Consider the following 24,082-nt stretch of genomic DNA (forward strand, 5'->3'; position numbering starts at 1 on the left):
GCAGTCAGTACAGGTGCAGAAGTGTAACTGGCTCCTAGTGCTGGCCCTCCCTTCCCAAACCTGAGTGCCAACTACATAACTATTACATACTGTGTTTTTGTACCTACCTGAAGTTCAGCTTTAAATAAATGATTATTTAGCCAGTAATTACCCAGGGCTTCCATAAAATAAAACAGTTTGCCCTAGAAATACACTTTCGACATACAATATTGTGTAACAACATGTAACCAATGATTTTACACAACTGTTGAAGTTTGGAAGTCAGGATGTAAATAAACAGTCCAACCAAAGACAAACTATATATCATATTACTATAATGTTACAAAGCCAAGACAGAATAGTGTACACACAGGCATATGTTTCCTTGAATTTCTGTTGTACAGCACAGCCAATATACATTAGTGTGGAAAACTTAAAAAAAATACCCCAAAAACCCTAACAGTTTAGAATGTATTTAGGCACCAGGAAAGTAACATCCTTTACTCTAGCACAGGGGTAGCCAAACTCCGGCCCTCCAGCTGTGGTGAAACTACAGATCCCATGATGCATCTCTCTCCAGGAGTCATGTCTGAGGCTGTGAGAATATTGCAATGCCTCATGGGATTTGTAGTTCCACCACAGCTGGAGGGCCGGAATTTGGCTACCCCTGCTCTAGCACTACTTGAATATAGTGTTTAGAAAATTATTTCAAGTATGCCAACCAGATCATATTTTGGCTGAATATGTAAACTAATCAGGTTGCACCAGTATAACTGCAAATACATGGATATAAAACAGGCAATGACCGTTTGCAAGGAGCATTATAAAGATGAAACAAAATAATGTGTACAATTGATGTCCACATATGCAACTATTTCTTAGGTTGTAAAGAGCACTTTTTAGTTAACAAGAACTGAAGCTTTTACTTATTGTGCATACATAAGGATGGCTCCGTTTGTTTACAATTACCCAATGTGTTCCTTGTGAATATACAAGTTTTGTCTGCATCAATGGCTTATACCACAGGTACCCTGTAAAAGTACAGCATTAACCTGAAATATTCTGGAAAAAAAGAAAAATGGACTGTAGAGATTCCATCACAACCAACAGCATGCACAAACCTGTTTTTGGTAACCCACAATACACTGTTCATTACTTCTTTGTTAATTTAGACTTTACTGAGATGAATCAGCTCCTCTTGTTTTGAGTCACACAAGAAAAAAAAACTGTGGCTTGGTCCTCCATATTGCAGAAGGGAAAAGGCTATAATGCCCATTTCACCTGACCTTTTTCTTCTAGAGGACAAATACAGGGCTACATCCACAACAGAGATTGTCAACAATAGTTAATAAACTGTAGTGAAGAAAAGAACAAAATGGTGTAAAAAAAAAAGTCCAAAGTTCATTACAGGTCAGTCCGCCAGCGCTGATGAACTTCAACTTCCTCTGGCACCACTAAAAGCAGTTCACAGTTTTTGCCCCTTAGCTGATGTTGCAAAAATGTCCTGCAAGGAGACGAGAAAAAAATATAATAAGGAACAATGATTAATTAGAACTGTGGGTAACGGAAAAAAAAAAAATCAGCTCTGGATTTGTCAGTTAGTTTGCAAGTGGTAAAAGGTAGGCCTGTTGATATTTAAAGTGATATTAAAGTCAAAAGGATTTCAAGTTATTTCAAATGCTGATCAATGCTGCTCCTTAATGTTTAAATGTTTCCTGCAGAATCAGCTGGTCCTGACTTCCTGTTTTAGAGCGACTCCTTTCTAATGCTGGGCACACACCTTACAACCATCACACCATGGTTGTAAGGTAATTTAAAAAACGTACGATCTGCCTATCTTGGACAGGCAGATCGTACTTGCGATGATCGCAAGCCCGCCCCGCTGAGGGGCGGGCTTCCGATGACCGCAATGCTGAACGGGCAGTGTGCGCTTGTGCACAACGGCCCGTGCGGCATTTATCTTACGAACATGCCACACACCCGCCGACAATCGTACGATTCTCTGCGGGTTTTCGAACATGTTCCTAAGATAAAAGTCGTGTGACCTTACAGTAGCACAGGTCGCACCCCTACGATCGCACGATTATCGCAAGGTGTGTGGGCACGTTAAAGTAGAGTGCTATGCAGTCATCCTTGTGAGTGCTAGTAAGCTGTGTGTGTCCACGAACACAGAAAATCAAGCTACTTTCCTCCCCCCTGGCCCCCTCTCCTCCAAGCTAGGAGATTGAACAGTTGCTGGAGTCTGCTCTGTCCCTTGTGATCTTGTACTGGACAGCAAATTCAGGGAAGCTGAGCTGAGAGACTGTAAAGCAGCTGTTCAGAAACATGATGATTGTAATTGTTTAAGCAAAAATGTAAAGAACTGCTTTGCTGGGCAATGTATATTTGATCTGGATTCATTAATACTACTTTAAACAGCCAAACTACTGGACATGAAGGTTCTGGTATTGTGCTGGTACAAAGAAAAAAACAGATTCCCCAAAGAAGGGGATCCCACCACTATTTCAAATATGCAACATTTATCAATAAAAAGTATTAGTTGACTAATTGACTAAAATTTATATGACACATGTATCAAAAAAACAAACAGACATATATATAGGAAAGCACTTGGCTCTATCGAAATTTAGTGCACATAGAAAAAATATATAAAGTGATCGGTGCACCCCTGGAGTTTCTTATTTTAGAATATATGGATTTCCCCCAGAGAAAATGTCCTCAAAAGGTAAAAGAATTGCAGTCCCACAGATCACACATTCAAATAGCATACACGTGTATGGAAAAATAGATCTAAAAAACCCCAAAACAGTTCACTTCTTATTAGGAAAGAAGGTATATAGAGGGCACTCACAGTGATGTTTGTCTGTTCCTCAAAGACAGAAGATCCAAGATTGTATGTCCTCCAGTGCAGAGAGCAGTAATAGATACAGGGTATATTTGTAAAGGTGATATCCTTGAAAGAAATTCAGCGCTTCTCATGTAGGCTTTATGTGGAGTGATTTGCCATCACTGGGCGCATGCTCTCGCTTGTGTGGATTTCATACGAGGAAAAAACTTCCACTATTTTGGATTGAGGGTAAGTGAATTCCACTGTGCTGGAGTGAACCCCAGAAATGCATATATCAGCGACTGTGCGCCGTCGGAGGGACTATCCTCTCACTTGAAGTGCTCTGGTGTAATTTGTTAACTTGTTAGCTACTCTTTTTGGACAGGGGTGTCCGTGGCCGAGACTGTCAGCAGAAACACCACGCCTGTACCTTGACGCGTTTCACCCCCCACCGGGGCTTCGTCAGAAGGGCGTTGTTTAGCAAGGGTTCCAATTCATTAGTTTACATAGTGCAGACAATCTCTTTGAGTAAAGGAAATGAGCCATTGCGTTCCTGTGTGTCCCCACGGAGCGCATTCATTCAACCGGAAACATATTATGTACCAAATACATTTGTTTGATAATGTCAAGTAATATTATTTTCTTATACAGCGGCTAATATATTCAAATAACAGGCTATCATGTAACTTTGCAAGCAAACAAATCAATATAGTTGCGCATATAGCGATACAATGTTCAATATTAATGTTTAACATTGCACATTGGAAACTGTATATTAGATATCCAGTGTGCAACAACCACTCACAATGTTCAGTGCTACATATTCAACATTAAGCAAATCAGTATATTGATATCTTCTTGCATCTCAAATATATATTATACACAACAACATGACAGCCTTTATATAGGCAACTAAAAGACCTATGCTGGAAGAGGGACACGAACTACAGAAAACAACTAAAATTAATAGCACCATTTATGTCTGGTTATTCGTAGGATCTGGTGGAATGAATCCATCTACAGTCCCTGTGTAATAAGCATTTATCCCAATCTCTCCCTCTACTCGATTTGTGTATCAGATCTAAAACAAAGAAACGGAGCCCCTGGGTCTTTTCCCCATGTGTTTGTCTGGCAATTGGAGATCTTAGATCACGAGCTTTGATGTCAGAAATATGGTCCGAGCTTCTGTTTTTTAGCATCCTTTTTGTTTTCCCTACGTAAAACATGTGACATCGGCAGAACAAAAAGGTATATGACCCCTCTGGTTTCACAATTGGCAAAATGCTTACTTGTGATTTCCTACTTGGATGAAACTACAAAACTTACATCTCTGGCATTGGTATCTACCAGGTTATTTGCCACAAACTAGTTTATCACTTTTATATTCCCTAGCTACTAAGTTATCTTTTAACCACTTGCTGACCGGGGTGTTGATACCCCTTTCCTGACCAGGCCATTTTATAGTGTTCAGCGCTGCAGTACTTTGACTGACATTTATTTTGTCATGCAACGCTGTACTGAAATGAATTTCATACCATTTTTTGTGGACAGATAGAGCTTTCTTTTGGTGGTATTAAATCACCACTACTAGGTTTTTTTTTCCTGTATAATAAAAAAAGTACCGACATTTTTGAAAAAAAACCTGTTCTCCCTACGTTATGTTAAAAAAATGTATTATTACCCAATATAATAATATAAAAGACGGAGTCACGCTGGGTAAATAGACACCAAACATGTCAAGCTTTAAAATTGCGCGCACCCAGCAAAATCGCAAAAAACTACCATACTCAAAATTGACCATAGCGAACGCTTTAAAAGCTTTTACCGCTCATCAGTTAATCAGTGATTGATGACCCTAGAATTATTGCTCTCATTCCGACGTTCGCGGCGATATGTAACTGGCGTTTTCGCGCGTAGGTGGGCTTGACGCATGTTTGCGTGTACATGTGGGGGCGGGGGGACTTTAATTTTTTTTATTGCTTTGATATGTGATTCTTTATTTTATTTTTGTAACAAATTTTTTTAAACCTTTTTTTTCCCCCACTGAACTTTATTGCTATCACATAGGGAGCAAACAAACTCCCTATGTGATAGCCAATTTGCAGTGACAGGTCCCCTTTATGGAGACATCAGGGGTCTTTAAGACCCCTAATGTCACCTAGGGACCCCCAGAGAAGTTGATGAAGCAGAGACCTGCTTCACCAGCTTCTCTCAGGTTTCTGTATCGGAGAGTGACACTGAATGCAGGCAGTGATGTAATACACATCACTGCCTGCATTCAGAAGAGGAGAGTAGATCAAACGGAGCTCGAGTACTGAGCTCCGTTTGATCTCTGGCCGCAGAGCTGCTGTGCTGGTCCTGGGCTTACACCGGGAACTTTGGGCAGGGCATATATGACTGGAGTTCTTGGATGCTGTATTTTTAGAAAATTGCTGGTATTTTTATCTATGATAAAAGCTTCTTCTATGATCCCAAAGAGCTCCTGTTGGTGATCTAATAAGGCAATTGCCCTGATAAGTTTGTACCATTCTCGGTTATTAAGAATTTTCATTACCATATCAGTGTAGAATGCGTTAGTCATAATAACATTTCCTCCTTGTCAGCAAATTTTAGTACAATCTTTTTGTTTTGTTAGAGATCCATTAGGGCCTTCCTTTGATCGGGTGTAAGATTGACGTTTTTTACTCTGTGTGATAAATTCATCACAATATCGTCACTTACTCGTTTTACAAAGTTCCAGATGTTTATATTCTGTGACAAGGGGGAAATGTGGTTGATTGGTTTGAAGCGGGAAATTTTAGATGGCATGGAATCGTCTGTCAATTCCTTGTCTTCCTCCTCTGAAATGTGTCCCTCTGCCCATAGATCATGAAGATGTCGTAGTGCTCGATAGTCTTTCTCTGAAAAGTCATTCCAATCCTTCAAGATTCCCCCAGGGGCTGGTTATCTTTGTCATGGATTTGTTTTAACAACAATTTCCTAGCAAAGAGATTAATATCTTTAATGATATCAAATTTGTTCGCAGAAGTTGTGCTGGTACTTGGCACCACACTAAAAGTTGGCTGGATTTTAGCTGATATTCTCTTAGTGGAATACTTGATTTTGGTGCCAGCTTATAGGCACAGGTAGTGTGCAACATGGACTGCTTGCATCTGGTACAGATCTTTTTAGCTCTAAACAAGGCAAGTCCAGGATTTTAAAGCTAAACTAAAGTATTTTTAGCAAAACCGCTAACAGATAGAGAAGTAGCAAAAGAGTATGTCTTCTTTCAGAAATTCTTTTTTTCTCTGCCTGCTGGTACATGCGCAGCTCAGTGCAACTTTCCTGCCAAACTGTCCCTTCCCCAGTAATGGAGAAGAGCTCTTCAGGAGGTAAGTGTGCCATAATATGAAAATATTTTGACCATGTGTACACAATGTGGCTAGAACCCTAGGGGGCCAAATGGGTTAAGCTCTAAAGCTGTCGTGGGACCAGGGGTGCCCTCTTACCTGGAGTCCGGCGGGCGGTGCGTGCATGCTCACGTGATGCTGCCATGGCCTATTAGTCACCTCGGGTGCTGATCATTGCCAGGGAGGGCCTTGCGAGCACACCTTCTCTCCTAGCCGTCCCATTGGTTCCCAGGGACCTGTGGCTTCCTTGTTGCCCAGACAACGGGGGCGTCTCTGACCCCTGCTGGTTTTAAATTCCACCCAGCGCTAAGACTTGTTGCCGAGTTATTCTGCCATACCCAAAGCAGCAATGAAGCCTCTCTCCTGTTTCCTGCCTTCCTTCCCCGCTATTTGGATCTCTTGGTTATCGACCCCTGGCTTGGCCCGTTTATGATACTCACTGGCTGCCTCGACCCAGACTGTACTCTGACCGCTTTTTGGATTGGATACCTATCTTGTACCTCAGCCTGGACCCTCCTTCTGGTATTATTTCCTGCTATTGGGTTCCACTCCAGCAAACAGGGGGACTTTGCTCCCTCCCTAACAAAAGCTTTAGATTAGTTTTTAGGACAAAATCCTGTAAAAAAATGTTTTTTTTAAAAAGGCAATGGTTAGTGTTAGGAGCAAGTTGGGTGAGATTGTAAGGGTGGTAGGTGTACGCATAGGTTAAAGGAGAACTATGGTCTAAGTGTTTTTCCACATAGTTCTCCTAAGGGTTACGGGAGGACACAAACTAGCGTCCTCCCGTGACCCAAAGCTCAGTATACCGCGAGCTACAGTTTGTGGTATACTGAGAGCGCCACAGCCGGGACGGATCCCGACATTACTGTCGAGATCAACCCAGCTGCGTGATTGACAGCTGGCTCTGCCTATCTAGAGGCAAAGCCAGCTGTACCAGCCCCCTCCCCCGTCCGTTCCGCCAGTCAGCGCTGGAGGATCGGACAGGGGAGGAGGGGGGAATCCCTGTCCCGATTAATTGAGCCGACGTGTGACAGTTTCATTGTCACACGTCAGCTCGAACTATGAGGCTGAGTGACTTTCACTCACCTCATAGTTCTCCTTCAGGGTTAACCACTCACCTACCTGCATACATTTTAAATTAAACCTACCCGCCCCATGGCTTCCTGATTGGCCGGGAAGCCAGCTCCATGCTCCCTGGTGACAAGGAAGCATGCAGCTGGCTTCACGGCCAATCAGGAAGCCGGGCATCGTGTGATGACTCGCAGCACGGCTTCCTGATATGCGGAAGTTCCAGTATCAGAGTAGGCATCGGGAGCATTTGGGCGAGTACGAGTATTCGCCCAAATACTCAGTAATCTGTATATCCCTGTTATTAATATTTAAAGTGCAACTTAAAGAAAGCCTTTCACCCTAAATTGGATAAATCATCCTCGTCATTCTAATCCCCTTTCTGAAAAGCTATGTGATAGCAATTAAAACTGAAGCATTTATTTAAAAAAAGGCAGCTCTTTAAAATTAGCTTCCCACTTACCATGCCTTCAGTTTAGGCACTGTTGGCGGCGCCGTCACTAGAGGCTGCAGGCAGATCTCGACTATGTATTAGCAAGATATCTCAAGAATTTGCTAATCTCAATGAATTCTAAAACACACACACACACAATATATATCTATCTATCTATATATAGATAGATAGATATATATTATATATTTCCTGACACTGTAAATGCAGCATACAATGGGTATGGCTCCGCCCCCAGTCCAATCACAGGACCAGTTATATAAATTAAAGCCCGCCTCCCAAGGCCACCACTCTTTTTTCTGTCCTCACTGCTCAAGCCGGTTATACTAAGAATATGTTTGAGTTTTTGCCCTCACCTTGCTGGTTTCTTCTGGCCTGCCGCACAGCTTCAGCCTCTCCTGTTGCGAAGTTCCCTTTGTTTAGGTGGCTGAATGCAATCTTAATTAGGGAAACCTCCCCACATAGCCTTGGAGTTGGGGTGCAGGAAATGGTCTCTTGGGGTCTCTTCATGTTCGTTTGCTTCCTCCATCATGGTGGTGGGTTGAACACTTGCTTAGCCTCCTGGCCTTGTGACTCCAGAGAAGAACCGTGACTCAGCTGCATCATCACAAACTATGGTTGTAATGGGATGATCACATGCATGGACAAGCTGACAAGTAGGATCCACTCCATTTTCTTTCAATGAGTTTGTTTTAGAAAAACATGTGCTACTATTTCCTATGGCCTTGCAGTGCTGCAGTGCTCTGGCTGAATCTTTCTGAATATCTGTAGAGCCAGTTTTCCATGTGTGCTGAACCTTACAGGTGCATTACAGGGAAGTATGTGATTCTTTGGCGCTACTATGCCTTTGCTGAATCTTGCAGGTATTTGCCTAAAAACATCCATTAGCGTGCTTGTGGTGCTTTACTCTGCAGGTGCTTGCTGAGTGCAGGCTGCTGCCATGTGCTCTGCTGCTAAAGCTTAACTAGATCTTACAGAAATGTGTTTCTTTGCTTGTTTTGCTCTGTCAGCTTCAATCTTGAGCCTTAACTCTTTGGGTGCCTTTCATGTGAGTATTTTGCTGTCACCTGTGTTCCCCAAGCGTTGTTAATGTTTAAATGTAACTTATGGTATTGTTGCTTCTTGCAGGCCTATCCTGCCTGTTATTCAGTAATCTTTTCATGGTCCTATGTATACAGCACTGTGTTAGTGACAAGAGCTTGTGGTGCTATAACCCTGAGCACATGAGTATGTGGCTTCCAGGTTTTCAGCATGGCTGTTAGTGTCTAGCAGGTTCTGACAGGTGCTGTTTAATCACATCATTATCTACAGTTTCATCTGTGTTTGTAAGGTTGGATCATGTGTCAATGATCTAACCTCATTCCTCACGAGACCAGCTACATTCTATAAGGTTAGGGTCAGGTATGTATGAAGATAAAATAAAAAAGAGCGCACAATGCATGGGCATAATTAATTGTATGTTTTTTTAGCCCTATTGACAGCACTGTTCCTCAGAGTGCATATGCAGGGGTTAATGGATTGTAAATCTCTCGAGTCCTTTGCCATCACTGCTTCTCAGAGTACAAATGCATGAACTTCTGGATGATCACTCTCATCACCAGTACTGCTCCCCAAAGACAGAGTAAGCTGCTCAATTCGGGATGGAAGGTCCTCTTCAAGCCGTGATACAGCATGCAGCATCCTGTGTCCAGCTAGTGGATTGCATCACAAGGATTGTACAACCTTTAAGCAGTACTTGGCCTGCAATCACCTGGCAGGATGCTGTGCCAGTTTTACCCTGCAGGGGCAGCAGTGAATAAAGAGGAGGATGGAGGTCTGAAGCCTTACACAGTGGTGATGTACTTTATTAACTGTCCGATGCCTTACACAGTGGTGATGTACTTTATTAACTGTCCGATGCCTTACACAGTGGTGTTGTACTTTATGAACTATCAATTACTAACCCAGTAATAGCACTTACTGGCCAGGGCAGTCCACACTTGGCCTAAGAACGGAGACTGACCTTTTGGCTGGCAATAAGGTCTCAGGGGCATGGTAGTTCTGAATGAATTGACATCAGCAGTGACTTCATAGTGAGGCTGCTATGGATATGCTGCATCGCTCATCCGAGACTGCAATTGCCTTGAGTTGGTACAGATCTCACCACACACACACACACACACACACACCAATATCTAATGTCACGGGGATGGAATAATTCACAATCCTCCTTTCTTCATAGAAACAACCAAGATTACTCCCTCCCAAGAAAAGCAAAAGTCCTTTTGAGGGTACATCTTGTTGGTTATGTGTTCAGATCTTGAGGAATGCTGAATTAAGTTCTACTTGCTTAGGCAATTACATGAATGGATATAACATTGTGAAGGAAATGAACTTCTTGTGTATTACAGATAAGCATCCACACAGGGACCAGCATTCCACTACAGCGCCATCTACAGCTCAAAAGACATCAGTACATTAGTATATGCTGCTGCATTTCCAACACCTCTGACAAACTTGCCCATTAGGTCTCAGGTTGTGGGAGCTTACAAAACTTTGAGCATTTACTGTTCAGAGTATATGCTCATAGGTCCTGTTAAAAGAGTTCAAAGACGAACATTGTCAGGTTTTTCTTCTCATCTTTCAGTCCACTCATTACCATCAGGTTCCTTGGTGCATGCAAAACCTTAGGTTATAAGTACACATATTCAAATGGTGTCACATAATATTTCCAGTCCAAAGATATCAAGCCTTTTTCCACTACTTTTCATAGTGGGACAACTAGGAAACTTAAGACTAGTCTTGGTTTGAACACTTAAACAGGATCCAAATATTGTATATGGAATCACTATATTCATCACCTTAAGCCATCAACGGGCTATATGATGCTGTGCCTGGCAGATGTGTATTCACATTCCTGTGCACCTGTACTTCATCGAATGTCTTGCTCACCATTCTAAAGTTCCACTTTTTTTGGTTTGTTTACCTGCCCTTTGGCCTTGCTACAATCCTAGGTCATTTTCCAAATATTACATCTAGTCACAGCCTTTTTGAGTGAACAAGCATTCCAGCTATTACAGCGACATTCTGCTGATAGTTCAGCATGCTCATACTCTGGCAGTCCATGAAACCATCCTAAGTTAGGCTCTGATCAAATTAGAAGCGATCACCAAGGGGGAAAGCCAAAGTGGTCTAGTGCTTGCTGAGGCAGACTATACCTCTATCCTACCCATTGGCATCCCAAGTTGACAGGACAACTCCTTGGTGTCTCAAGTTGCCAGTATCAAGTCAACTGGTGACACTGGACTTATTGGCCGCTAAGAATCTTCCAACATGGTTCTTCAGTCGAAAGAGAAAACATTCCCTGTGGCTTTGCTTCTGGATGATTCCAAATATGAGATTCTTGGTTGTGGCTGAAGCCAGCATGCCTATTTCAGCTGTTATCTATGTCCCTATCCAGTGATCGTGTTAATAATAGATTCCTATGTGCGAATCACTTCAACAGCCCTTTGGTTAAAGGTCAGTGACAGTCCAAGAGGAAAATGTCTTCAGCATCTTGGAGTTCGAGAGCCTTTTGGATCCAAGGAACCTCCATATTAGTTCAATGAACAACTAAATGATGTTTTTTCCATAGATGTAGTGTCTGCCCATAGGTGTAGGAACTGCTCACTGCTGATGGAGGTGCCTCCAAAAAATAAATAAAAAGGGATTCAGTGCTGAACTCCCCAGAATGTCCTGGCTTACACTATAAGCCACAAAGCCCTGGACGACAATTCATGTTTTCCTTTCCAGCAGTTTCCTGTGGATCAGCAGCAAGTGAGTTATCCAGATCTCATCCTGATGGTAATCCCTAAGAGCACAGAGTGCAAACACTCCTTGGCAAGAGAATGTTCTAAGGGGAAGAGTAATGGATATTCTATTGCATATATGTTTCCTCAGTCCAAATGGATTCAGGTTCCTAAATGGCACCCACAACTATCCAGGTAGGGTGATGGCAATCATTTGCTTGTGGCCCATCTGTCCAGGGTTCCCTCTCTTGTAGTCTCTGACCCTGGAATCTTCTAGTCATCCTTAATATTCAGACCTTCTACAGCAGATGCTACATCCAAACACATCCAAGACTACCTTAAGTGGCCTGGAGGTTGGAAGTGAAGTCTGCCTTGCCTGGATTACTCATCTACAGTCAGTGTGCTTGTTGAATAATGTAGCACCTACTCATCATCACATATATTCTACAGTGTGGAATAATTTCATAGACTTCGCAAGCTTAATAGGTTTGGTCTCTCTTCACCTCGACATGACAGATATATTGCACTTTCTTCAGGCAAGCAATGTCTACTTGGGTGTCAGTACCCTCTATATTCATCCTCTGAGACACAATGGGTAGCTCATTAATTGATAAGCCAGCTCTTAGGGACTTGCGCAAGGATTCACTCTTCAGAGGAGTCTCTTCTTTCCCTTATACAGCACTATTTGTAGATTCTATGTTCTTCCTTCCTGGAGTTCATCTAGCTCACACTTACTTAGTGTGGACAGCAACATGTAGAATAGTTTCCTTACGGCAATCTCCTCGGTGAGGAGTGTGTTGGATAGTCAAGATTGGGCTGCAACCACCTTCTTAGTACTATTTCACAGGCAAGGTAGTCCTAAATCTCTCTCCCAGCATCTTCCAAAGGTTTAAACATGTTTAAATTTAGTAGCCGTGTCTCATAGCTCTGGTCCTCCATCCCCTTTATGAGTTTGGTCGCCCTCCGCTGGACTTTTCTCCAGATTATACACACATATATACAGGAATTGGAGGAATTTATCAAAACTGGAGCAGCCAATCAGCTTCTCTCTTCAGTTTGTTCAGTTAAGATTTGAAAATGAACGAGAAGCTGATTGATTGCCATGCAAATCTACTCCAGATTTTGTCTGCTCCAGTTTTGATAAATTCCATTCACTGTTCATAATTATTAGGCAAGTGAGTATTTTGACCAAATCACCATTTTTATGCATATTGTCCAACTCCAAGCTATATAAGCATGAATACTTATTGGATTTAAGCATATCAGGTGATGAGCATTTGTTTAATGAGGGAGGGTGTGGAAGTTGAAACGTCAAGACTGGGCCTTGAAATATCTGAACACAGATTTTCAAAGGTTTTATGGACTTATGAGATGAGAGTGGCTCTTGACAGACCAGTTGGATGGGCCCATGGCTGGATCAGTAATGGGCACAGAGCTCCACTTCGACACCAGCAAGGTATGGGCTGGTATAAATAAAGACGAGCTAGTTGGACCTTTTCGGGTTGAAGATGGACTCAAAATAAACTCCCTAACCTACTGCCAGTTTTTGGAGACACTTTCTTCAAGCAGTGGTACAGGAAAAAGTCTGCATCTTTCAAGAAGACCATAATATTTATGTAGGACAATGCTCCATCACATGCATCAAAGTACCCCAAGTAAAGGCCTTAAAGATGAAAGAATAATGACATGGCCCCCTTCCTCACCTGACCTAAACCCTATTGAGAACTTGTGGACCCTTATTAAATGGGAGGTTTAGGGTGAAGGAAAACAGTGCACCTCTCTGAATAGTGTCTGGGAGGCTGTGGTTGCTGCTGCAGAAAAAGTTGATGGTCAACAGATCAAGAAACTGTTTAAAGCATAAAAATTGAATTTAACCATTAGGGTGGGAACCAGTGGGATGGATCTGCGCGTTTGTTTGCGGTAATTATGCGCATGCGCGTGTTTTGCCGCGAATATACGCGCACGTGATCTACCAGTCTGGCGCAGCCATTGACGTCATGACGCAGTGCGGACATGCGCAATGGCATTCCGGGGATATAAAAGTGGCTCATGATGGAGCCTTCTCATGGACTGTTGATCCTGAACAAACACAGACGATGGGATTTTCTGCAATAGGTAAAAACTAGTTCCAACTATATTTACTGCCCGTTCTTATTACTGATTAAGATGAACAATCGGATCGCTATTTAGATGATTGGAAATAAACTGATTTGGGTGGGAAGCGACCGTTTTGGAGGTGCTCCTTGAGGCTCTGAGTATATTTACCTGAAGCCATTATCTAGTATTAGTTATGCCCTACATTTAGAGTCAGGTTTATTTTTTTTAAATTTTTTTTTATGGGATCCTGTTGTCCTCTGTCAATATATACGGACCGTCAACTGCTTCTAATAACATGGATATTTTATATCTCTGCATATTTTTGCACAAATCTACCTCTGAACAAATTCTTTGGAAAACCTGGAATTTATGACCTCTTGTTTCATTTTCATGTTCTCAGTCCTGTTTATCCCCGGTTACCTCCCACCTGTTCACCTGCTTAGTGATTTGCGAGACAGCATGAGGGACCAAGGATCCAGCCACCTTTGTGAAGATGAAGTGGGTTTTGTATTGTTATTATTTTTTATTTTCATTAAGAATTTGGTATTTGTGATCATTATACTTAAACCTATCTTGATGTAATGTCCTAGAATACCTCCAACCTCTCTGAGGAAGCACATACAGTTGCGAAATGCATCGGAGATTGGGCCCACAGTGGATCATACAACTACTTACAGAAATTAGGACTTAAGGAGTCCATGTTATATTATATGAATTTAATTGTGTACACATGTATGGGCACCAAAAGGAGGTAGCTTGATTTCAATGTAACATTGTATCATGTCAATGACATTTTAATTGCAACCAAGTCTTTATGTATTAAATATATTTTATACAAAACCATGTATGTTTGATGGACGTTTTGTATGGTTTGGACACTTTCAAAGCCCCGCTTTTCTTTATCCTTCTTGTCTACAATTCTAATTGGGGGTGTGGTGCCTATCCCTAATGGTTCAATTCAATTTTTATGCTTTAAACTATTGACTATGGTGGAAGACACCAATCCTTTCTTATTGAACCATATGGGACCATACGGTCTAAATGTTAATTATCTCTATAGGACAAATTTATACAAACAACAATTTATGTTTATAACCAGTATACATGTAATTATGATTTCTACATCCAGCTTGATGTTTCAACTGTGTTAATATGTCTATGTGAAATTACTTGTATTTTCAAATACTTCTGTAGTCTATTCTTCTGATATGCTGAGTTTGTCCTAGCTGATTTGTTACATGGCTCCGAGGTCCCACATGCTGCCTTTATTTCCATCTGCTGGTGGGAGGTCGCCAGACTGGATCCTTTAGTGGGATGGATCTGCGCGTTTGTTTGCGGCAACTATGCGCATGCGCGTGTTTTGCCGCGAATATACGCGCACGTGATCTACCAGTCTGGCGCAGCCATTGACGTCATGACGCAGTGCGGACATGCGCAATGGCATTCCGGGGATATAAAAGTGGCTCATCATGGAGCCTTCTCATGGACTGTTGATCCTGAACAAACACAGACGATGGGATTTTCTGCAATAAGTAAAAACTAGTTCCAACTATATTTACTGCCCGTTCTTATTACTGATTAAGATGAACAATCGGATCGCTATTTAGATGATTGGAAATAAACTGATTTGGGTGGGAAGCGACCATTTGGAGGTGCTCCTTGAGGCTCTGAGTATATTTACCTGAAGTCATTATCTAGTATTAGTTATGCCCTACATTTAGAGTCAGGTTTATTTTTTTTTTTTTATGGGATCCTGTTGTCCTCTGTCAATATATACGGACCGTCAACTGCTTCTAATAACATGGATATTTTATATCTCTGCATATATTTTTGCACAAATCTACCTCTGAACAAATTCTTTGGAAAACCTGGAATTTATGACCTCTTGTTTCATTTTCATGTTCTCAGTCCTGTTTATCCCCGGTTACCTCCCACCTGTTCACCTGCTTGGTGATTTGCGAGACAGCATAAGGGACCAAGGATCCAGCCACCTTTGTGAACATGAAGTGGGTTTTGTATTGTTATTATTTTTTATTTTCATTAAGAATTTGGTATTTGTGATCATTATACTTAAACCTATCTTGATGTAATGTCCTAGAATACCTCCAACCTCCCTGAGGAAGCACATACAGTTGCGAAACGCGTCGGCGATTGGGCCCACAGTGGATCATACAACTACTTACAGAAATTAGGACTCAAGGAGTCCATGTTATATTATATGAATTTAATTGTGTACACATGTATGGGCACCAAAAGGAGGTAGCTTGATTTCAATGTAACATTGTATCATGTCAATGACATTTTAATTGCAACCAAGTCTTTATGTATTAAATATATTTTATACAAAACCATGTATGTTTGATGGATGTTTTGTATGGTTTGGACACTTTCAAAGCCCCGCTTTTCTTTATCCTTCTTGTCTACAGATCAAGAAACTGACAGACTCCATGGATGGAAGGCTGATGACTGTTATTGAAAAGAAGGGTGGCTATATTGGTCACTGATTTTGTTTTTGAAAGTGTCAAATGTTTACTTGTAAATTTTGAGTTGTTTACTATTCTCATGTTAACAGATGAAAATAAACAGGTGAGATGGGAAAATTGTCGTTTTCCCTTTTTAGTTGCAAAATAATTCTGCACACTAATAGTTGCCCAATAATTGTGCACACATGGATATTTTCCTAAGAAAGCCAAAACCTCACTTTAACTTCCTTAAATATTCAGGTTTATCAGGTGGCCAAGCAACGAAGTTGCTAGACACCTATTTTATCTGGTCAGATTATTATTATTAGGTGGCAAAGCAACGAAGTTGCAAGGACACCTCTTGTTATTGTGCTGATTATTAGGTGGCCAAGCAACGAAGTTGCAAGGACACCTATTGTATCTGTTCAGATTATTATTATTAGGTGGCCAAGCAACAAAGTTGCCAGTACACCTATTGTATCTGTTCAGATTATTATTAGGTGGCCAAGCAACGAAGTTGCTAGACACCTATTGTTATTGGTAAGATTATTAAGTGGCCAAGCAACGTAGTTGCACGGACACCTACTGTTATTGGTAAGATTATTATTATTATTCCGCCACTTTTTTCAAATGTCTGTAACAAGTGCTCTGTAAGTCAAAAACTCATGAAACTTTGCACACTGATACAGCCCTGTGCTCTGCAGAGCTTATTATATAAAGGTCATAGGTCACATGATGTGGCAGCCATCTTGGTTTTTGTGACTATTTTTGTGAACTATTCAGAAACCTGCATCTCCAGAACCGCTAAAGCTACAGATGTACAACTTGCTCTGTAAACTTATGCTTTGCTCTGTTGTCACATGTGCTCATTATAGCTCTATTGGTCACATGGTTTGGCAGCCATTTTGGATTGTGCAATATTCTGTCAACAACTTAAACTCTGAAACCATTTATCAGAATAGCACAAAACTTTGCACATATGTCCAGGGCAACCTCTTCTACCACGGTTGTAGAAATAGGCCCAATCCCACAATCAAAATGGCCGCTGCAAGCCAATGGTGTTTAGTGTTATTGTTATGGCCTTTTGTTCAAAAGCCTGTAATAAGCACACTGTTACTCACAAACTGATGCAACTTGGCCCAATGGTAGAGCTCTATGCTATGACTAAACCTCGGCAACATAAAAGGTAATAGGTCACATTGCCTGGAAGCCATCTTTTTTTAGGCGATTATATTCAGCTCCATATTCAAACATCCATTTCTCAGAAACTGATCAAGCTTCAGATGTACAAATTGCTGTGTATAGTCATGGTATGATCTGCATTCACAACTGAACATTACAAGTCAATTGACCACCTGGTTCGGCGGCCATATTGAATTGTGTCAAATTCGTCCAATATTTCTATCATTTTGATGTTCTTTTTTTCAAATGCTAATTATAGCCACAACGTGATGTAAAAACTCATGAAATTTGGCCCAATGGTAGAGAACTGTGTAGTTTTTAATCTTTGTCAACATAAAGGTAATAGATCGCATGCTCTGGCGGTCATCTTGGTTTAAGCAAACCTGTTTTTGACAATTTCCAAACATCTGTTTTTTCATAACCGCTAAGACTACAGATATACAAATTAATATGCGAGATTATACTGAGCTCTCCAGTCATATATGTTTATCACAAGTCATGTGACCGCATGGTTTGGCAGCCATTTTGGATTGTGCCATATTCTGCAAACAAACTCTGAAACCATTCATCAGAATAACCCCAAACTTTGCACATATGCCCAAGGCTACCTCTTCTACCACGGTTGTAAAACCAGGCCCGATCCCAAAATCAATATGGCCGCCACAAGCCAATCACTTTTAACATTGCATCAAATTGCATAAATGTGCATTTCTATCACTATTGAAGTATGTTATACATACGATAACTCAACATCATAACTGCCAAATACAAAATGACATCCAGAGGTCACCAAGGTCGGCGGCCATTTTGAATTTGTAAATGTATTCTCTGCACTGTATGAGCAGTATATACTCTATATGTACTACATATAGAGTACACACTGCTCATATAGTGCAGACAATACATTTACAATTATACTCTGCTAACATGAATGGATTAAATGATCTATATGTAGCCCTGTACTAGGGATCATTTAACCCATTCATGTTAGCAGTGCAGAATTGTATATCTATATGTACTGTACATATACAGCACAAATGTCCCGTACATTGCAGCATTAGATTTACAATGATCCCCTGGTAACATGAATGGGTTAAATGATCCATAGTACAACTACATGTTATGTACTATCCTCTACTATGGATCATGATTTAACCTATGCATGTTAGCAGGGGAGAATTGTAATTCTATTACTGCAGTGTACGGGACATATGTACTGCGGATCATGATTTAACCCATTCATGTTAGCAGGGCAGAATTGTGAGCGCCTCCCACAAGCTGAGCACCGAGACGTGATGCAGCAATCCTGCCCAGCGCCGACTACGAGAGGCACCAGAGATCGGAGTGAAACTGAGTGAGGGAAGCTGGGATGGGGCTGGCTGTAAATCTATTGCTATAGTGTACTGGACGTGTGTAATGTATATGTAGTACATATGTACAGCACATATACCTCCACTACACTCCAGCAATAGAGTTACAATTCTCCGCTGCTAACATGAATAGGTTAAATCATGATTGTAGAATGTGCTCTTCCAACAATGATCCATAATACAGAACATGTAGTTGTACTATGGATCATTTAAAGTCACCTGTCCCTTTAAGGAAAAGTATCGGTAATTGGTATCGGCAAGTACATGAGGGGAAGTACTTGTACTTGGGCCTGAAAAAGTGGCATCGGGACATCCCTAGCACTGTTACTCACAAACTGATGCAACTTGGCCCAATGGTACAGCTCTATGCTATGCCCAAACTTTTGCAACATAAAGATCATAGGTCACATTGCCTTGCAGCCATCTTGTTTTAGGTGATTATATTCAGCTACAGATCTACAAATTGCTGTGTATAGTCATGGTATGATCTGCATTCACAACTGATCATTACAAGTCAATTGGTCACATGGTTCGGCGGCCATGTTGAATTGTGTCAAATTCGACAAATATTTCTATTATTTTGATGCTTTTTTTTCATATGCTAATTATTGCCACACCGTTATGTAAAAACTCATGACATTTGGAACAATTGTAGAGGACTGTGCTGTGTTTAAACCTTGGAAACATAAAGGTCATAGGTCATGTGCTCTGGTGGCCATCTTGGTTTAAGCAAACCTATTTCTGACAATTTTCAAACATCTGTTTTTTTCATAACCGCTAAGGCTACAGATATACAAATTAATATTTCAGGATATGTTCAGTTCTGCACTCATATATGTTTATTACAAGTCATGTAACCACATGGTTTGGCAGCCATTTTGGATGGTGCAATATTCTGCAAACAACTTAAACTCTGAAACCATTTATCAGAATAACTCAAAACTTTGCACATATGCCCAGGGCTACCTCTACTACCACGGTTGTAAAACCAGGCCCGATCCCCAAATCAATATGGCCACCACAAGCCTATCACTTTTTGACATTGCATCCAATTGCATAAATGTGCATTTAGATCACTAGTGAAGAATGTTAAACTTGTTATACATATGATAACTCAACATCATAACTGTCAAATACAATATGGCTTCCAGAGGTCACCAAGGTCGGCGGCCATTTTGAATTTGATTTTTTTTAAATAATTCATAAAATCATGTACTTTTTTAAAAAATCTCTCTAACTACAATATCTACAAGATTCCATTGCGTCAAGAGATAGCAGTGATTCCGTTAGTGATAGTGAAAGCCGTCCTACACAATAATCCTCCTCTCTTGTCCCCGTCACACCAGCCACGAAGGTATCGGTAATTGGTTTATTTTTCTTTATATTTTGTACAGTCTTGTAATCATTTTTATTTGAATATTTTTGGGTAACACATTATGGCACTGACTACGTCATCAGTCACTCAACTGAAGGCCTGGTAAGCAGGGAGCTAATAAGTGCTTTAAAAAAAATGCTGCAGTTTTAACCAGTACCTTAATAGCTTTTCAAAAAGGGGGATTAGAATGACAAAGACTTGTCCAATTTGGGGTGAAAGGTCTGCTTAACCAAAAACCAGTGTTCATTTCGTGTACTAAAGTTAAGAAATTTGTCATAGTTTTCATAAACAACAACACTTTTTCAGTGACTAAATCTAGACAAACAAAATAAATGGTAATTGCAACGACATTATGTGACAAATTAATGTTCATAAGAAAATCGATGTTTGGAAAATTATTTATTAACTGTTGATACATAGAATGTGTTTGTGGGGTCCAGGGAGGCCTAATGCCAAAGGTATTTTAGACAATACTGTATCAAGGGAGTTGCTGCTGATACACAATACAGTACAAGTGGGATTGTTTGTATATAGATGTCATTTATTAACAATTTTTTTATAAAGATTGGTTTGTAATATAAATGTGTCTTTCATGCCTAGAGTGACACCTTAAAAGCCCAATTTTCCCTCAGATTTTGTTGTTACTATTTTATATTTAGGGTTGTGGTGTCCAGTTCTTTTGGGTGGCTCAAAACCTGTTTTATACTAAAACTAAATAAAAACGAAGTTATGATGACAAACTATAACGAAAATATATTTACATTTTAGTCAACTAACTAAAACTAGAATAAATGTTAGGGAGAGACGATTTGAGAAGAGATCCAAATCAGAAATAATCTCTTTGGACTTCCATCCTAAATAGACGGTTAATAGGTAATATGTGCAATAGCATTACAGCCAATATAGTATTTTATTTAAATATTTTAGAGTTGCACTTCTGCTTGAAAGAATTAAGAATGTTATATGCAAGTTGTTCTAATCAATGCATATCTAAATTACTGATCCTTTGTTAAAAATACCAATTATTGTTTCTTTATAAGACTTGGTTTAATCTACTGTCAAGATAAAAGTTAAATATGTATCTGTAAATGGCACCTTTTCAGACTGGACTAGTGTAATGAGCGGTGTGCCTCAGGGTTCTGTGCTGGGTCCCATATTGTTCAACTTATTTATTAATGACATCGGGGAGGGTGTTAACAGCGATATTTCCGTGTTTGCGGATGACACCAAAATTGGGAGGGTAATAGACACGGACTTAGACATTATAACATTACAGGAGGACCTGGATAAAATAGGGGAGTGGGCATTAATGTGGCAGATGAGGTTTAATGTCGATAAATGCAAAGTAATGCACTTTGGAATTAAAAATAAACAAATGGGTTATACAATTATGGGTATGCCGCTAGGGAAGTCAGAAATGGAGAAGGATTTGGGGGTCATTGTAGACCACAAACTGAAAGGTAGTTTGCAGTGCCAGGCTGCTGTAAACAAAGCTAGCAGGGTCTTGTCCTGTATTAAAAAGGGGATGTATTGCAGGGACAAGTCTATAATTTTGCCACTTTATAGATCATTGGTTCGACCTCATCTGGAGTACGCGGTCCAGTTCTGGTCACCAGTACTAAGAAAAGATGTCCTTGAGTTGGAAAAAGTCCAGCGGAGGGCAACCAAACTAATTAGGGGTATGGAGGACCAGAGCTACGAGACAAGGCTACTAAATTTAAACATGTTCACATTGGAGGTGAGGAGATTAAGGGGGGATATGATCTCCATGTACAAAATGTTCAATGGTGGTAGCAACATTAGCGATAAACTGTTTAAAATTAACTCCATTACAAAAACTAGAGGCCACCACAAGGGGCTAAGGGGGTTCTTCACAGTAAGATCAGTTAGGGTCTGGAACTCACTGCCACAGGCGGTGATTTCAGCAAATAATGTGGAATTGTTCAAGAAACCTTTGGACGATTTCTTAAGGGACCGCAATATACAGGGGTACAGGTACTCCTAGAATGAAATCCTAATAGGTTGGACTTGATGGACTAAATACCATGTAACTCAAACCTCAAATACTATGTAACTATGTGCCTGTATTGCATGTTCAAGCCTTAATGGACTAAATACCATGTGGACTTGATGGACTAAATACCATGTAACAACCTCAAATACTATGTAACTATGTGCCTGTATTGCATGTTCAAGCCTTAAATTGAAATTCTTAAATTACACTTTAACTAAACCCACTAGTTTTTAGTAGACTAAAGCTACTTATGATATTTAGTTAACTAAAACAATTCAGATGACTAAAATGACGAACAGTCTTTTGACTAAAATGCCATTCAGTTTTATAGTTACATAGTTAGTCAGGTTGAAAAAAAGACACGTCCATCGAGTTTAACCTATAGAGGTATGGAAAAAAAAGCCTAAACAGAACACTATGCACCCAATTACCCACCGTTGATCCAGAGGAAGGAAAAAAGAACCCTATAAAGCATGGTTCAATTTGCTCCAATAGGGGAACAAAAATCCTTCCTGATCCCATAAGGCAATCGGATATTCCCTGGATCAACAATCTGATGCTTAATATACCTATAAGAACTCAATATCCAGTAATATGCTGTGCATTTAGGAATACATCCAAATTTAATTTTTAAACAATTAACTGAGCTAGCTAGAACTAGCTCCTGGGGGAGTCCATTCCACATTTTCACAGCTCTAACTGTGAAGAATCCTTTCCGTATGCAAAGGTTAAACCTCTTTTCCTCCAGACGCAAAAAGTGCCCCCTTGTCCTTTGCAGTGACCTTAAAGTGAATAATTTGGCACCAAGCACACTATACGGACAATTTATGTATTTATACATGGTGATCCTGCCCCCCCCCAAATCGCCTCTTCTCCAGAGAAGCCTCTTATGAGTTTAGTTGCCCTTCGCTGCACTTTTTCCAGTTCCACAACATCCTTTTTGTGAACTGGTGCCCAAAACTGAACTGCATATTCCAGATGAGGTCTTACTAATGCTTTGTGCAGGGGCAGGATTATGTATCTATCTCTGGAGTCTATACCCCATTAAATACAAAACGTATTTTGCTTGCTTTAGAAACTGCAGCTGGACATTGCAAGCCATAATTGAGTCTATGATCTACCAGAACACCCAGATCTTTCTCCATCATTGACTCCTCCAAACAGACTCCCCCCTAGAGTGTATGACGCATGCATGTTTTTAGTCCCCAAGTGCATAACTTTACATTTCTCAACATTAAACCTAATTTGCCAAATAGATGCCCACTCATACAATGCATTCAATGTATTCAATGTATTCCACTACATAACTTGGAGTCATCTGCAAACACAGAAATAGAACTTTTAATCCCCAACTCTATATAATTTATAAATAGGTTAAACAGTAAGGGGCCCAAAACTGAACCTTGGGGGACACCACTAATAACCTCAGACCATTCAGAGTATGAATCGTTGATCACCACTCTCTGAATACGGTCTTTAAGCCAGTTTTCTATCCAATTACAGATTGAATACTCTATACCTACTGACCTTAACCTATACATTAGCCGCATGTGGGGAACTGTGTCAAACGCTTTTGCAAAGTCCAAGTATACTATATCCACAGCCATTGCTCTGTCCAATTTTTTTACTCACTTCCTCATAAAAAGAAAGTAGGTTTGTTTGACAACTTCTGTCTTTTGTGAATACGTGCTGACTATCGATTATGATATTATTTTCAAGCAAAAACAATTGCATGTGATCCTTGATCAAACTTTCAACTATCTTGCCAACTATTGAAGTTAAACTTACAGGCCTGTAATTACTTGCTAAAGACTTTGATCCTTTTTTAAATATAGGCACCACATTGGCCTTGCGCCAATCAATCGGTACCAAGCCAGTCGGTACCAAGCCAGTCATTAGAGAGTCATTAGAGAGCCAGTCATTAGAACAATGGCTTTGAAATTACACAGCTCAATTCTTGAGGACAAATGGGTGTAAGCCATCTGGTCCAGGTGCTTTATTCACCTTAATTTTGTCTCTGGACCATATCAATAGACTATGACCAAACTAAATCAAAATTTGCTGTGAAAATGAACACTGCCAAAAACAAAAAGTATAATGC

The 24,082-nt window shown here is 40.4% G+C and overlaps 1 protein-coding gene across 2 annotated transcripts in view; it reads right to left on the minus strand.

The window, feature by feature from the left end:
• Nucleotides 1-1,111: 1,111 nt before the first annotated feature.
• Nucleotides 1,112-24,082, minus strand: part of JOSD1 (Josephin domain containing 1) — a 155,446-nt gene continuing 132,475 nt past the window's right edge. Inside the window, exons 4-5 of one of the 2 annotated variants that reach the window (XM_018573190.1) lie at nucleotides 22,732-22,738; nucleotides 5,875-5,887 (exon numbers count right to left, since the gene is read on the minus strand). Coding sequence is in view for 1 of the 2 variants with exons in the window: in XM_018573189.1 (XP_018428691.1) it covers nucleotides 1,384-1,483 (100 nt within the window). In the remaining variant the exon portion in view is untranslated. Of the gene's footprint in view, nucleotides 1,484-5,874; nucleotides 5,888-22,731; nucleotides 22,739-24,082 lie in introns of those variants that run through there. The other variant, XM_018573189.1, reaches the window with a different exon arrangement.

Source organism: Nanorana parkeri, unplaced genomic scaffold (genome assembly GCF_000935625.1).
Source record: "Nanorana parkeri isolate BGI_ZX_2015 unplaced genomic scaffold, ASM93562v1 scaffold2266, whole genome shotgun sequence".
Classification (NCBI taxonomy): Eukaryota; Metazoa; Chordata; class Amphibia; order Anura; family Dicroglossidae; genus Nanorana; species Nanorana parkeri.